We start from the raw sequence: 15,893 nt of genomic DNA, 5'->3' as shown, positions 1-15,893 counted from the left end.
TGTGTTCAGACTGTTGACTGCACTAGGCATAACTTATTTTCTATCAGTTCCAGCCACTCTTCCTCCTGACAAAACAGCAGGTATCACAGTAATGATACAAGCTCCACTTGTGACGAGCAGCAACATTTGACACTGACTCTGGGCAACACGCCCACTGGCATTCAAACACTACTGCAGATATGTGACGCTGCCACTAGCACCTGGCAGACAGGATACACCCTGGTGAGTATGTAGATGGAGTTTGCAGTGAATTCATTTAATTTCTATTTCTTCCCGACAAATGCTGAATGCTGGCGAGAAAATTCAGAGAGAGAGAGAGAGAGAGAGAGAGAGAGAGAGGGAGAGAGAGGGGGGGGAGGGAGGGAGAGAGAGAGAGAGAGAGAGAGAGAGAGAGAGAGAGGAGGCGGGAGGGTCCCTTTTGCCAGATGCCAAATTTATGGGGGCATATGCAATACACTCTGAATACAGCAATGAGTCAATATCTGGCATAGCAATCATCACCTTGACTGACATTCTGTCCCCATCAAACAGGCAAGCAACCAAACACACGAAGACTCATGCAACTATAGTACTCGCTAATTCACCATTAAAGACAGAGCACCAGTCCTGCAAGCTACTACATTTTGTCAGCTCAGCTGATGAGAGGGCACTTTGCTCTGTAGTACTGGTCACTCACATTGATACAGTGCCAAATGGGAATTCTGCTTTCTTCTCCCAAGGAAATGTGGCCAGTGCTACAACAGCCCAGCTACAAATCTCACATGCTATAATAGCACAGCTATATTTTTCTGGAGGTGGGCTGTCCTACATATGAATAGTAAGTTGCATTCTTACAACATTCTGCACACACAGAAAAAACGTATGCATTACTAGGAGCTGTCATCGGGCACCTATACCAACTTCGACCGTCGGAAGATTAATCACTGAATCTGTTCAGCTAACTGAAGACTGGGCATCCCCAAATGTCATAATCAATTGCTTAACCCGTTTATTCGTACTCCAACCCACGTCGAATTCATGAAAGTTACCACAAATAAATGCTTCAATTTCAACTACATTAAAAATGGTAAAATACATCAGTAAGAGCACAAAAACCCCTGCTTGCAACAATCTCTTGATTTGCCACATATGTGCCTCATCTCCCCACTCTGCCACAGTTTTGGTTTCCCTCAACTTATTCTCAACATCCCTAAATGAAGCATTTATTGGCATCAGTACTGTCAAAGCAAGCAATTTTTTTTCTTTCTAATTAGAACAGTTATGAGTATTATATCACCGCCACATATAGTTTAATGCTGCACCATTATATGACTGAAACCTAAGATATACATTGAGGTGACAAAAGCCATGGGATAGCAATATGCATATATATACAGAGGACAGTAGTATCACATACACAATGTATAAAAGGGCAATGCATTTGCAGAGCTGTCATTTGTGAAAAGGTTTCTGAAGTGATTATGGCTGCACACTGGCAATTAACAGAGAGCAACTGGAGCTAACCACATGGGTATTCCATTTTGGACGTCATTACAGAATTGAATATTCCAAGATCCACAGTGTAAAGCATGTGCTGAGTGTACCAAATTTCAGGCACTATTTTTCATCATGGACAACACAGTAGCCGACGGCCTTTACTAAATGACCGAAAGTGGTGGTGTTTGTGTAGAGTTGTGAGTAGTAACACACAAGCAAAGCAACACTGCTTGAAATAACCACAGAAATCAATGTGGGATGTCCAATGAATGTATCCATAAGCACAGTGTGGCAAAATTTGGTGTTATTGGACTATAGCAGCAAGTGACTGACACTAGTGCCATTGCTAACATCACATCATCATTTGCAGTGCTTATCCTGGGGTTGTGAGCATATCAATTGGATTCTAGATGACTGGAAAACTGTGGGCTGGTCAGATGAGTCCTGATTTAAATTATTATGAGTTGATGTTAGGTTTCAAATGTGGCGCAGACCTCACGAAGCAAGGGATCAAGGTTATCAGCAAGGCACTGTGCAAGTTGGTGGTGGCTCTATAATGGTGTGTTTACACGGAACGGACTGGGTCCTCTGGTCAAACTGAACTGATCAGCGACTTAAGTGGTTATGTTCACCTACTTGGAAACCATTTGCTGTGATTCGTGGGCTTCTTGTTCCCAAATGAGTATCATATCACCAGGTCACAGTTGTTCGCAATTGGTTGGAAGATCTCTCTGGACAATTTGAGCGAATTATGTAGCCACCTCTATCACCTCACATTAATCCCTTCAAACATTTATGGGACCCATTTGTGGGAGATGAAATTTTGCACACAAAATCCTGCACTGGCAACACTTCCTAAATTATGGATGGCTATAGGCACAGAATGGCTCAATACTTCTGCTGGGAATATCCAATGATGTGCTGAGTCTAAACCATGTTGAGCTACTGCACTATGCCAGGCAAAAGGAGGTCAGACATGATATTAGGAGGTCCCACGACTTTTGTCACTTTGTGTAAATCTCTTATTATATTTCCTTCTTGGCTTTAATGACTCATCTTATACATATATAATGGGCAGCCAAATGAAACCCAGTCACAAGTGCAAAGTAATGGTAAACATTTTATTAACTCAAAAACGTAGTTATACACAGTACACAGTCAAAAATCGTCGCCAAAACTGTTGGCACATTTATCCGATTGCGACACTAGCAGGTCGATTCCATCCTTGAAGAAGCTAGTAGGCTGGTGTCGGATCCAGGCCTGGATCCAGTCACACATTTCGTCATCCACTACGAATTGATGTCCGCGAATAGCTTGTTTCAGAGGTCCAAACACATGCAAGTCACACAGTGAAAGGTCAGGACTGTCCGTGGATGTTCCAGTGTTTCCCACCGAAACTGCTGCAATGTTGTCTTCAACGCAATGGCCACGTGTGGGCAGGCATTATCATGCAGGAGAATAATGCCATTGGACAACATGCCTTGGTGTTTCGACTTGATGGCTCGTCTAAGGTTCTGTAAAGTGGCTTGATAACGCTGGGCATTGATGGTGGTTCCCCATTCCAGGAACTCAACGAGCAGTGGGCCATCGCGGTCAAAACAGAAGGCTATAATGACCGTACCAGAACTGGTGTGCACGGCCTTTGATTTCTTTGGAGGTAGTGAAATCGCCTGTTTCCACTGCTTCCTCTGATGCTTGCTTTCCGGTTTAAAATGGGGACATCATGTTTCGTCACCTGTGACAATTCACAACAAAAAGCCATATTCCTCCTCATGATAACGTTGCAGATGACTCAAAGATAGCGCCATTCGAGTATAGCGTTGTTCGGCAGTCAGTTGGTGGAGAACCCACTGGGCACAGATTTTTTGAAAGTGCTGATGCATTGTGGTGTGGGCAGTGCCCACGCTAATATCCAGTAACCGATGTATATCGTCCACGGTGATTCCGCAGTTGTCCAAAACTAAAGCATTCACTTCCGCAACCATTTACAGTGTGATGACACGATGAGCCTGTCCAGGGTGAGCATTGTTTCCCAGTGACTTGTGCCTCTCAAGGAATTGTTTGTGCCATTCCACAACACTTGAACGGCTCAAACTGTACTCACCGTACACAGCCTTCATGCATCAGTACGTATCACAGCCTCCAACTCCCTCTGCCACCAAAAATCTTATCATTCCTCGTTGTTCCTACTTACTCGCCTGCATGTTCGATAGTGGACGATAACTTGTGTGACCACCTTATCTTCAGCATGAAACCACACTGGTGCTATGCAACATCAAACAGCATGCATGCATCATAGACGCACTGACCAGGTTTCATTTGTATGAACCTCATAATATGCTTTTCATCTATCTGTCACAGCTTCATCCGTTAAGTCCTTACTTGCTAGTAAAATACTAATTATTAAGGTATAAGAACAAGGCAGTCTATAATGTTTCAGTAAGTACAGTTCTTACTCAGCAACAAAATTTCTTTCCAGTACTAACCTCCTTATCTAACGAATTAAGCTAGTCATAGTTATCTTCACTTTCCAGTTGCTTAACATTGTCAAGAATCCATAATATTCTATTTCTCAACAACTGCCCTTCATATTGTTATCAAAATAAAGTTACTACAAAATAACAACCCACAATGTATTTCATACATACGTGCTTCAAGGATGTCAGTATTTTTACTTCATTCATTACTTTTTCTGGGTCCAGGAGTAGATTTCTTCCGCCTTTTGTTAATAGTTTCTTCTCCACAACCTTCATCGCAAACCTGTTACATGTTTTCTGTGGATATATAAAGTAACCAGTTAAAAAAAAAAAAAAAAAAAGAGCTGAGAAAAAGTACAAAATTTCTATTCACTAAAGTGTAGCTCAAGGCATAGGCACCACCCACATTACACACAAATGAAATGCTTCAACCACTACTGCATTTAATGTCACATTCTTATGCAAACTCGGATGTCACAATTTATCATTTTGTAGTTACTCTCAAGTACATGAAAATGAACTATTCTTAATATTCTGTCAGTAATGATCTAACAGCATGATTTTTAACAATATTCCCCTTCAATCACTCACTGGATCCACAGCTCTTCCACTGCATATACATTCTTCACTCTCGTGTCTTTCCTTTCTCTCCCGAAAGTGAAACAAACAAGAGATTGAAACTTCCTGGCAGATTAAAACTGTGTGCCCGACCGAGACTCGAACTCGGGACCTTTGCCTTTCGCGGGCAAGTGCTCTACCAACTGAGCTACCGAAGCACGACTCACGCCCGGCCCTCACAGCTTTACTTCTGCCAGTATCTCGTCTCCTACCTTCCAAGGAAACAAGAGATTCATTGCCTTTTGTGTGGAACTAAATAAAATGAGACTTGTACAATGGAAACATAATACAGCCTTCTGTGTAAAAAAAGTAATACTTTAAAAATAACACATAAATGAAGACATGTTTGTTTTTTTTTTTTTTTAATGCTGGAAAAATAAAGTCAATAACCAAGACAGTAGATTGTAAATAATAAAGAAAACTTTCAGCATCATATTAAAAACTTGATTAATGTATTATTATTATTATTATTATTATTATTAATGGATATTATGAAATTACCACCACAAAAATTTAATAGAAATAACAGGGTATGCTTGCTTTTACAAATTACTTTAAAATTACACAGGTAAATCAAAATGTTCAAAGAAATTTTACTTACAAGGCAGATGCAGACAAAGGCACAAACATTAAGCACATGAACACTTAACACTTTTTTTACCTTGATGAAGATGTGTTATGAGACCATGACAGAATAAAACTGAATGTGCAGGATATTATTCCCAACAGCTCCTGTCTTACGAGCATTGCTGGTGCCAAAATATATGAATTCATTTCCAAATCCTCAAAACCTTATGCTTATTAAAACTAAAAGTAGTTGCCAAAATGAACTTACTACAAATTTACATATGAAAACTAACTTCTGCAATCAGAGGTTGCTTCATTCACTTAAAGTACTTAAGGTTGTGAAGGTGGAAAGCAATGAGATAAACCAGTGATTAAGCAGAGAAGTTTTTTTAAAAAAAAAAAAAAGTAATGCAGGTCAAGAGGAACAGCATCATCTGCCAAGACAGATTTAAAAATTAGGTGTCATAGAGGGCAGTTGATAAGGCGGAGATAAATGGCAACCAGACTGAAAATAGGAGCATAGGTGATACAAACATAATGGTTCTGACTACTGAAGAATAGAGCACTCTGTTGCTACACTGGATGAAGGAATCTCCAGTTCTGTGTCAATATGTGTGTGTGTCTATCTACTGCTGCCTCGTATGTACAACTTATTTATCATTATGCTCTCATTTTCCTTACAAGCAAAGGATTGTATTTTACCTTCTCAAACACCAGGAACACTTCCCCACATGCTCCAGCACCTAGCTTCCGAGATATCACGTACCGAGATCTTACAGCTTCAGGATAGTCCAAAGAATCGTAAGAGCTGGCACTCATGAAGAGATAAACTGCAAATTGTACGATAAAGTTAACTGTCACTGATAGGTGCTATTAAGGTACGTATCAGAAAAAGGACTCTCTACAACCTAGACAAATTAAACTTATATAGATCATGGCAAACGTCCTTTAAAAGCAACATAGCAGGGTTCTACTGAACAACTGTGAACCATGTGAACAAGGTTGACTAGCATTGCTGCTACAATCCTACGTTACAAGTTCTCTCGCCAGTTGAGTGTTTGGCTTGGTAGAGAGTTCTTTGAACCACCTTCAGGCGATTTCTCTAGCATTCCATCTCCAACAGCACGTGGGAAAAATAAACACTTAATTTTTTTTTTCTTCTCCATGAACTCCTATTTCTTTTCTGCCTATGTAGTTTGACAATAGTAAAATATTTGCATATTTAGAGGAGGAAGTTGGTGACTGAAATTTCATGAAAATATGTCAGCACAACAAAGGACACCTTTGTTTTAATGACTGTCATCCCAACCCGCTTACAATACCCATGACAAACTACTCCTTACTACAAAAGCCCAGGGATACCTATACATGTGGTGATAGTATCATGTACACAATGTATAAAGGGCAGTGTATTAATGGAGCTGTCATTTGTACTCAGATGATTCATGCGAAAAGGTTCCCAATGTGATTATGGCTCCGCAACGGGAATTAACGGACTTTGAACATGGAATGGTAGTTGGAGGTAGACGCATCGGATATGCAATTACAGAAATGGTTAGGGAACTCAATATTCCATGATTCACAGTGCCAACAGTGTGACGAGAATACCAAATATCAGGTATAAATCAAACAATGAAAAATCATGGATGGAATGTAACAATATTATGAGAAGGAAAGTTGCTACTCACCATATAGCAAAGATGTTGAGTGGCAGATAGGCACAACAAAAAGACTTTCAGGTATAACATTTACCAAATATTTCAGCACAGACAATGGCACAGACTAATGGCCTTCACTTAACAACCAAGAGCATAGAGCATAGAGTTGTCAGTGCTGACAGACAAACAACACTGACTGAAATGACTGCAGAAATCAATGTGGAAATATGACGAACATTCCATTATGACAGTGCGGCGAAGTTAGGCATTAATGGGCTATGGCAGCAGACAATCGACAAGTGCCTTTGCTAAGAGCACGATATTGCCTGCAGCGCTTCTCCTGGGCTTAGTACCATATTGAATAGAACCTTGACGACTAGAAAACTGGCCTGGTCAGATGAGTCCCAATTTTAGTTCAGAAGAGCTGATGGTAGTGTGGCACAGGTCCCACAAAGCCATGGACCCAAGCTGTCAATAATACATTGTGCAACCCTGTGGTGGCTACATCATGGTGTGGGGTGTGTTTACATGGAATGGACTGGGTCCTCTGGTCCCAATGAACCTATCTTTGACTGGAAATGGTTCTGTCCGGCTACTTTGAAAACATTTGCAGCCATTCGTGGAGTTCACATTCCCAAACAACAATGGAATTTTATGGATGACAATGCGCCATGTTATCTGGCCACAACCGTTTGCGACTGGTTTGAACACTCTGAACAATTTGAACAAATTGTTTGGTTACCCAGACTGCCCAACATGGAACATAATTGAGAGGTCACGCTTGTACATGATATCCTGGACTAGCATCACTTTTGCAATTATGGACGGCTATAGAGGCAGCGCAGTTCAGTATTTCTGCAGTGGACTTCCAACGATTTGTTGTGTCCATGCCATGTTGAGTTGCTGCATTACACCAGGCAAAAGAGGTCCGATATGATATTAGGCTTTGTCACCTTAGTGTGTATGTGGACAGAAAATGGGAGAGGATGTGTGTACCTACTCCCTCCAAACACTGTCAATGACTGACTTTTCCCCCTCTCAAAGCCAATCACCTCACTAAGTCACTCACTTTCCTTCCTTTTCTAAATCAATCACCCTCCTCCCTCTATGTCAATATCTCCATCCCCATCCCCCTCCTCCTCCATGTCTATCTCCCCCTCCCCACAATCTCTCTCTATCACAAATTTGTTTCCCCAACCCAATAACAGGCTGCTGGTTCTTTGTGTGCCAAGTTTGGTTGAAATTGTCACACACACACACACACACACACACACACACACACACAATTACTCTCATATTACTAACAGAGATAACAGAGTCATCAAATTAAAGGCCTATTCCTCACTGTAGTGATAGGCAATAATTGAAAACAGGTAGCAGAAAAAAAATTGTTGTTTACTATGATGATATCATCATCATAATACTGTTTTACTCTTAAAATCAAAGGAGAAATACCACACGAGCAGCTTGAATTTTAATTGATCACATAACACAGGAGGGCACTCAGAAATTGGAACTATTGGTAAGAACTGGAGGCACATAAAATGTCCATGCAGCAAAGTACTTACAAACTTTAGTACTGTCTAAAGAGAAAGAGTTCTCACAAACTACCATTTATTTAATCAGTACTGCAATATTAAACTATAGATAATTACATTTGCTTTATTCATATTTATTACACAAATGATGCAAAACAGAGGCCAAAATAACTTTAATGAGGAGGAAAAAGGAATAGAAAATTCAAAAATAAATGTAAAAGTTAAAATGAAAGATAATAAAATGTACTGAACATTTTCCAAATGTACCAATTCTCTCTGTAAAGTTAGGCATGGAGCAAGATAAAAACTTACAATGCCACCAACAAAGTTGCTATGTATAATCATCCATAAAGGATAAGAAGGAGTAAAAAAGAATGGAATGCACAGGGAGGCACATAAAATGAATAAGGAAGAACTACAGGACAAAGAACTAATGCTACTAGTTGGGGAGCAAAAGAAAATTTCAAGAAAGGTAAGAGGCAGCTGGACTCATATCTGCAATACAACTTATAAGAAAGGAAAATAATCAGATGAGCAAAGGGGGAAAGACTCATGAAAGGGAATGTGAAAACTGTGTTAGCAATTTTTGCTTTTGTTTTACTGGGTTTCATTACTAAGATAAGGAACAGAGGAAAAAAGGGTACTGTGCATAAGTGCTGAAGGAGCAGATTAGATTAACTGGATCATTTATAATAAATTTATTGATAAGTTAGAGAATTACTCCCTGTCACAGTACGTAACATTTTCTATTCTTTGTAATCACCAACAACAAATACCAGGCCACACTTCTCAAGTAATATTGTTTAATACTGATGCATAAAACTATAGCTTTCTCAATATACAAAATTTGTGCTCCCATATCTTTTCTTTTTTCTCGGTGAACATGAGGACTGAGATGAGAGTTAGTGAAGCATTGTCGTGGAAAATGGAACCACTTTTCTTCTTCTCTGAGCACTCTAAACCTGAAGAAGTTTGGAGTGTGTAGCTCACAGCCAATAGCCATTGCCAGTTAAGGTTCCATATAAATGAGCATCACAAAGAATGAAGTGGTCAATTTCTTCCAATAATTGCAATTCCTCCAACATCATCAGTCGAGGATTCATCAATGAAGTGAAAAACACCAAAATAGAGTTAGATTTCAGTTTCACAGTAATATAACAGTGTCTCAACACCAGTTACTATGTTGTTCAATTTTCTATTAGCACAAATTGACACCAGGCTACAGACTTTGAAGTCTGCTATCAATACAGCGACGAATAGGTATACCAAAGGCATCAAAATGTTTGTGTTCACTGATAGAATAACCCAGTATTGAATCAACGTTTATTCAATAAGAAGTTAAGCAGATTAATTCATCACTGAAACTGCACATGCAATTCAGTGGTGTACAGCGATGGGTTATATACTTCAATCTTCACTCCCAAGTCTCATGTCTGCCTAAGTTGCCTGTGTACTTACTGTCAGAAGCACTGTTCACAAAATGGAACTCATACACTGAGAAAGTATTGTGAGCATCTCCAAGCAGAAGACATGCTTTGTTGGTGCTGCACATTTTTGCATTTTGACCAAGAAACTGATGCTACAATGTGCATACTTGCTCACCAATGTAGCAGTTGTCACAGACTCAGCTAAGTAAAAAAACTTGTGGAATTCACACATTTATCTATATGTAAAAGCCAACTTAGGAAATTTACTTTATGCGAGGTCATATGTGCCAGATGCTTGTCCTGATCTGAAATGGTGGTTCAACATATTTAACTGTTCAAGTTGCTTCTGCACAATCTTTCACTGGTTGTGTCAATACTGCCCATCATGGTACAGTCATCCACTGATGCAAAAAAGCGAGTTAGGTGCACAATGTGGTTGTGGCATACCTCCTTCCAGCCACACAGGTGGGATGAGGTCCTCCTTACTTGTCTTTGCATAGGCGACAGTGCTATGAAGCAAGGCTCCTTGTTTCAGCAAGAGAACTCTCCAATGTGTGATGCTTGTGGCATACAGAACACCACACTGCTAGAAGTCATTACTGCATGCCTATGTACTTGATATCAAAGAAGTACATTCCTTATACTCAAGCGTATAGAAAACTTCGTGCAAATTCTACGGAAGAAAATGTAGAAGATAAAATGGAAACGATTGTGCCTACAAGTCATATAACAAATTTAATGGAAAAGGAAGCTTTATTAAAACAAGCACCTACGCTATGTCTCTTTAAAATTTCGAAACTATTCAGTTACAGAAAGAATTATAGCCCACTAGCGAAAACATTGTCAAATGTGGACAATGCACACTCGCATCATGTCCACCAGATGGGAGCTAGCTACAAACCACAGGCACAACAGTAAAATGGAATGAAAATGTCATCAGACGCCACAGCATCACCGCCACACATCGTCTATAAAACAATCATAATCATCAATATCAATGTCAACCCTTTGTTGCCTTGACTATGAAAAACACACCGTTTTTTTATGGATCACAGCAGTACATAGTAACATAACAATTTTTTTTTGTTTCAGAATTCTACATTTATCTTTTTTCCATTTTACAAAGCTGGTACTTCAAAGTACGGTCTGGCCCTCTCAAGGGTTTCCAACCAACATGTTTCAGTACAGCACTTCTCTTAAGCAATGAATCAAAATGTTTTAGAATGCATTAAGTCTAGAAATCAGTGACGATTAAGATGGTAATCACACAGTTACTGCATGAATTCAGAAAAAATATATTTTTATTGCAGCAGAGAAGTACTCAACAAAATAAACATTTTGCGTTTGGTCTAGATTCCAGAGTGAAATTTTCACTCTGCAGCAGAGTGTGCGCTGATATGAAACTTTCTGGTCGAGATCGATACCTTCTTCTGCTGCATACATACTTACTCGTATCTTTTCCTATTTGATGAAAATTCAACGAAATGAACATTTATTTCCTAATCTTATCATTTGGGGCTAATTTCTTACTTCTGTAGCACATATTGCTACCTAGCCCAACTTGCGTTACAGCTCTGGGATTGATACATATTGCATTTGCATGACCCAAGAGCCCCTGAACAACACTTCTCGAGTTAGCCCCTCTCCGATCGTAGATCCCAAGAGGAAAAAAACGTGTCCAGTCCTTGAAAAAATTAAAAAAGGCACAAGTCACACCAGCCTACAACAAAAGTAGTAGAAATGATCCACAAAACTATGGGTAGTAGTCCAATACCCTTGACATCGATTTGTTGTAGAATCTTAGAGCATATTCTGAGCTCACACTTAATGAGGTATCTCTGAAAGAATGGCCTCATTAATGTCAACCAGCATGGATTCCGAGAACATCAATTTTGTGAAACCCGACTTTCACTTTTCTCACATGGCATACTGAAAGCTTTGGATCAAGGCCGTCGAGTAGGTGCAATATTTCTTGATTTCTAAACAGCATTTGACTCAGTACCACATCTATGCTTATTGTCAAAAGTAAGATCATATGGGGTATCAAGTGAAATTTGTAGTTGGATTGAGGGCTTCTTGGTAGGGAGGATGCAGCATGTAATCCTGGATGGAGAATCATCATCAGAAATACTTTTGCGCCATGGAAGTGTGTTGGGACCCTTACTGTTCACGTTCTATACCAATGACCTTGCAGGCAATATGAATAGTAACCTCGGACAAGACATTCTACCATTTGTCAGTTTTTATCACCATGCTTGTTGTTGCTTGGACTTGGTACATCAATTAGCCTCCCACAGGGCTCCGTGCATAGTGTTACACCCTTCCTTACCAATATAAACAAGCTAGTTACCTCCAGCGGACCAGTGATCATCCCTCTACTGTATGCCAGTGACTTTGCATTTGGTATAGCTCCCAATATGTAATCTCAGCTGCAAGCAAGCTCCCAATCTGTAGCCTTGGTTGAACATCAGCTCCAAGGTGCTGTCCGAGGGGGGATTCATTTGGAAAATTTCCCACGTCTTTCACTTCTCTCCCACAAAAATGCAAGTTTTGCATTTCTACAGTCACACCACAGACCAGGACTCTAACCCGACCTCAATTCCCAAGTGCTGTTCACAACTAATGTGAGCCCCTCCATTTTTCGCATTATTTGCAGCCTCAATGCATTCTCATTAAGGAGACATACAATAGTATACATCCACATTGAGAGTTGTCTACCATAGAGACGAATTTATACAGTATGTAAGTCATATGTGTTCTTTCCGACATGTACAAAGAACAGACAACAATGAATAACTCCTGCAGCTTTACATTCATAACTAGAGGGAAATTGGTACACCATAGTGCCTTTGGATGTTGAAATAATTCGACAGCTGCACTTGAAAATTTGTGACGGACTGGGATTCAAATCCAGATACTCTGCTTCTCCGGAACAGGTTGCCTTAACCGGGCATCTGGACACACTTCTCTTCCAACCCAAATTCCCGAGTGCTGTTTGCTACCAAAGTTGTGCCCCATTTATTTTCCCCATTGCTCACAACTTCACCATATTCCCATGACAAGATGAATAATGGTGTGCATCTGCTTTGAAAGAGTCATCTGCCCATCGAGGTGTGTCTCTACAACTATATGTGTGGTGTTTGCTCTTTTTGACTTTCTAATAAGTGAAACGGAGTGATCAGTTTTTGCAATATCTTTGTTTGCCACAGGAATTAGCGTAAAAGCCTTTACACAGTGCAGAATGCTAAACATATTTGCGCCACAGAGAGTACAATTGCAATCCCTTAACAGTGGTTCTGGGTATCTGTTTGGAATTGTTCTTGCATTAAGCACATAGTAATCACCACATACACCTTACATGCCAACTATTTCGGGTGTGATGACAAAGGACTATGAGGACAAATAACACCTTTCCTAAGCATCAAGTTAAGCTCTGTCTTTGAGGTCATGAGATGACCAGGAGCTAACGATCTAGGACAGTATGAACCTGGCGGGCCACAGGAGGTTTCGATAAAATGCACAGTGTTGTGATGTCCCTCCCTCAGTGCACTAGGTTGTCGAGCATCTCACTTTACCTGCTTTCTGCAATCTACACTGCGTCAGAATCCAGCAGCAGAAAGTGCACTGACACAATCGATAACTCGTGCATTTGCTACCTCAGGTAACAGATAGTAAGAAGCCAGGAAGTCAGCTCCAATTATAGGCTCCATGACATCCACAACAGTAAAATTCTGAATGAAGGCACGATGCAACCCCGAGTCCAGCTCAAAATGTTCTGTACTGTAAGTGGCTGTTAGTAAGTTGTTAGGAGCAGAAAGGGAGAACAAAGTTGTTGGTCGGAAATTTTAAAGAAAAATCTCTGGGATAACACACAAATCTGGGCCCACATTCAAATGGAATTTCCATCTAGTCTTCCAGTCACTAAAACAACTGGCAAACTAAACCTGGGAGGAAGTACACGTAGGAAAAAATGTAGCAGCATAATTCTCTGCAGGATATATGTTGTTGTTGTGGTCTTCAGTCCTGAGACTTGTTTGGTACAGCTCTCCGTGCTGCTCTATCCTGTTCAAGCTTCTTCATCTCCCAATACCTACTGCAACCTACATCCTTCTGAATCTGCTTAGTGTATTTCATCTCTTGGTCTCCCTCTACGATTTTTACCCTCCACGCTGCCCTCCAATGCTAAATTTGTGATCCCTTGATGCCTCAAAACATGTCCTACCAACCGATCCCTTCTTCTAGTCACGTTGTGCCACAAACTTCTGTGCCACAAACTTCTCTTCTCCCCAATCCTATTCAATATCTCCTCATTAGTTACGTGATCTACCCACCTTATCTTCAGCATCCTTCTGTAGCACCACATTTCGAAAGCTTCTATTCTCTTCTTGTCCAAACTAGTTATCGTCCATGTTTCACTTCCATACATGGCTACACTCCATACAAATAATTTCAGAAATGACTTCCTGACACTTAAATCTATACTCGACGTTAACACATTTCTCTTCTTCAGAATCGCTTTCCTTGCCATGGCCAGTCTACATATTATATCCTCTCTACTTCGACCATCGTCAGTTATTTTGCTCCCTAAATAGCAAAACTCCTTTACTACTTCAAGTGCCTCATTTCCTAATCTAGTTCCCTCAGCATCACCCGATTTACAAACACAAACATACACACATTTTTCCTACGTGGAATGTTTCCCTCTATTATACACGGTCATAAAACCAGAGTGCCTTTATGGGGCTGAAACGCTAATTTTAAACAGAAAAAAGGACATTCAAGAAATCCAAAAAAGAGAAAGAAAAGTAATCAGAAAAATTCTAGGTCCAAAATATACTGAAGAAGGAACATACAGGCTAAGAGCAAATAGTGAAATTCAACAATACACCAGCATATATTCAGATATGAAAAAACGCAGATTAAAATTTTATGGGCATATTAAAAGAATGGATGCTACCAGACTAACTAAACAAGTAGTGGAATTCTACGAAAATCGAAGTAAAGCTAAATTTGAGACAATAAAATGGATTGCCGCTATAAAAGAGGACATGAAAGAGGCAGATATAAAACAAGATGAAATTCAAGACAGAAAATTATTTAGGCAAAAAATTCATGACTGGGTAGTTGGTCAAGCTGAAAAACCAAAGAAAACTGGAACCACATGGTCTGATGAAAGGAAAAGAGCTCATTCCGAGAGAATGAAAACAATTTGGGCAGAGAGAAAGTCTAAAAGAAAATAACTGAATGCCCCGTGATTGTACTTCGCGTGGTCCAGTAGGGCCCAAACGTGAATAATTATATATATATATATATATATATATATATATATATATATATATATATATATATATATATAAACAAAGATAATGTGACTTACCGAACGAAAGCGCTGGCACTCGCGCACGCGCGCGCACACACACACACACACACACACACACACACACACACACACACACAAACACACACACACATCCATCCGCACATACACAGACACAAGCAGACATTTGTAAAGGCAAAGAGTTTGGGCAGAGAAATCAGTCGATGCGGAAGTACAGAGGCAAAGATGTTGTTGAAAGACAGGTGAGGTATGAGCGGCGGCAACTTGAAATTAGCGGAAGTTGAGGCCTGGCGGATAACGAGAAGAGAGGATATACTGAAGGGCAAGTTCCCATCTCCGGAGTTCTGACAGGTTGGTGTTAGTGGGAAGTATCCAGATAACCCGGACGGTGCAACACTGTGCCAAGATGTGCTGGCCGTGCACCAAGCCATGTTTAGCCACAGGGTGATCCTCATTACCAACAAACACTGTCTGCCTGTGTCCATTCATGCGAATGGACAGTTTGTTGCTGGTCATTCCCACATAGAAAGCTTCACAGTGTAGGCAGGTCAGTTGGTAAATCACGTGGGTGCTTTCACACGTGGCTCTGCCTTTGATCGTGTACACCTTCCGGGTTACAGGACTGGAGTAGGTGGTGGTGGGAGGGTGCATTGGACAGGTTTTACACCGGGGGCGGTTACAAGGGTAGGTGCCAGAGGGTAAGGAAAGTGGTTTGGGGATTTCATAGGGATGAACTAAGAGGTTACGAAGGTTAGGTGGACGGTGGAAAGACACTCTTGGTGGAGTGGGGAGGA

General features: G+C 40.4%; 1 protein-coding gene across 2 annotated transcripts in view; it reads right to left on the bottom strand.

The window, feature by feature from the left end:
• Nucleotides 1–15,893, bottom strand: part of LOC126202977 (ovarian-specific serine/threonine-protein kinase Lok-like) — a 202,340-nt gene that overhangs the window by 108,898 nt on the left and 77,549 nt on the right. For both annotated transcript variants that reach the window (XM_049937143.1, XM_049937132.1), the window contains exons 3-4: nt 5,841–5,968; nt 4,125–4,250 (exon numbers count right to left, since the gene is read on the bottom strand). In XM_049937143.1, the coding sequence (XP_049793100.1) occupies nt 4,125–4,250; nt 5,841–5,968 (254 nt within the window). The remainder of the gene's footprint in view (nt 1–4,124; nt 4,251–5,840; nt 5,969–15,893) is intronic.

Source organism: Schistocerca nitens, chromosome 1 (assembly GCF_023898315.1).
Source record: "Schistocerca nitens isolate TAMUIC-IGC-003100 chromosome 1, iqSchNite1.1, whole genome shotgun sequence".
NCBI lineage: Eukaryota > Metazoa > Arthropoda > Insecta > Orthoptera > Acrididae > Schistocerca > Schistocerca nitens.
Note: the sequence above shows the minus strand (reverse complement) of the source record. Positions and strands in the feature narration are given on the sequence as shown.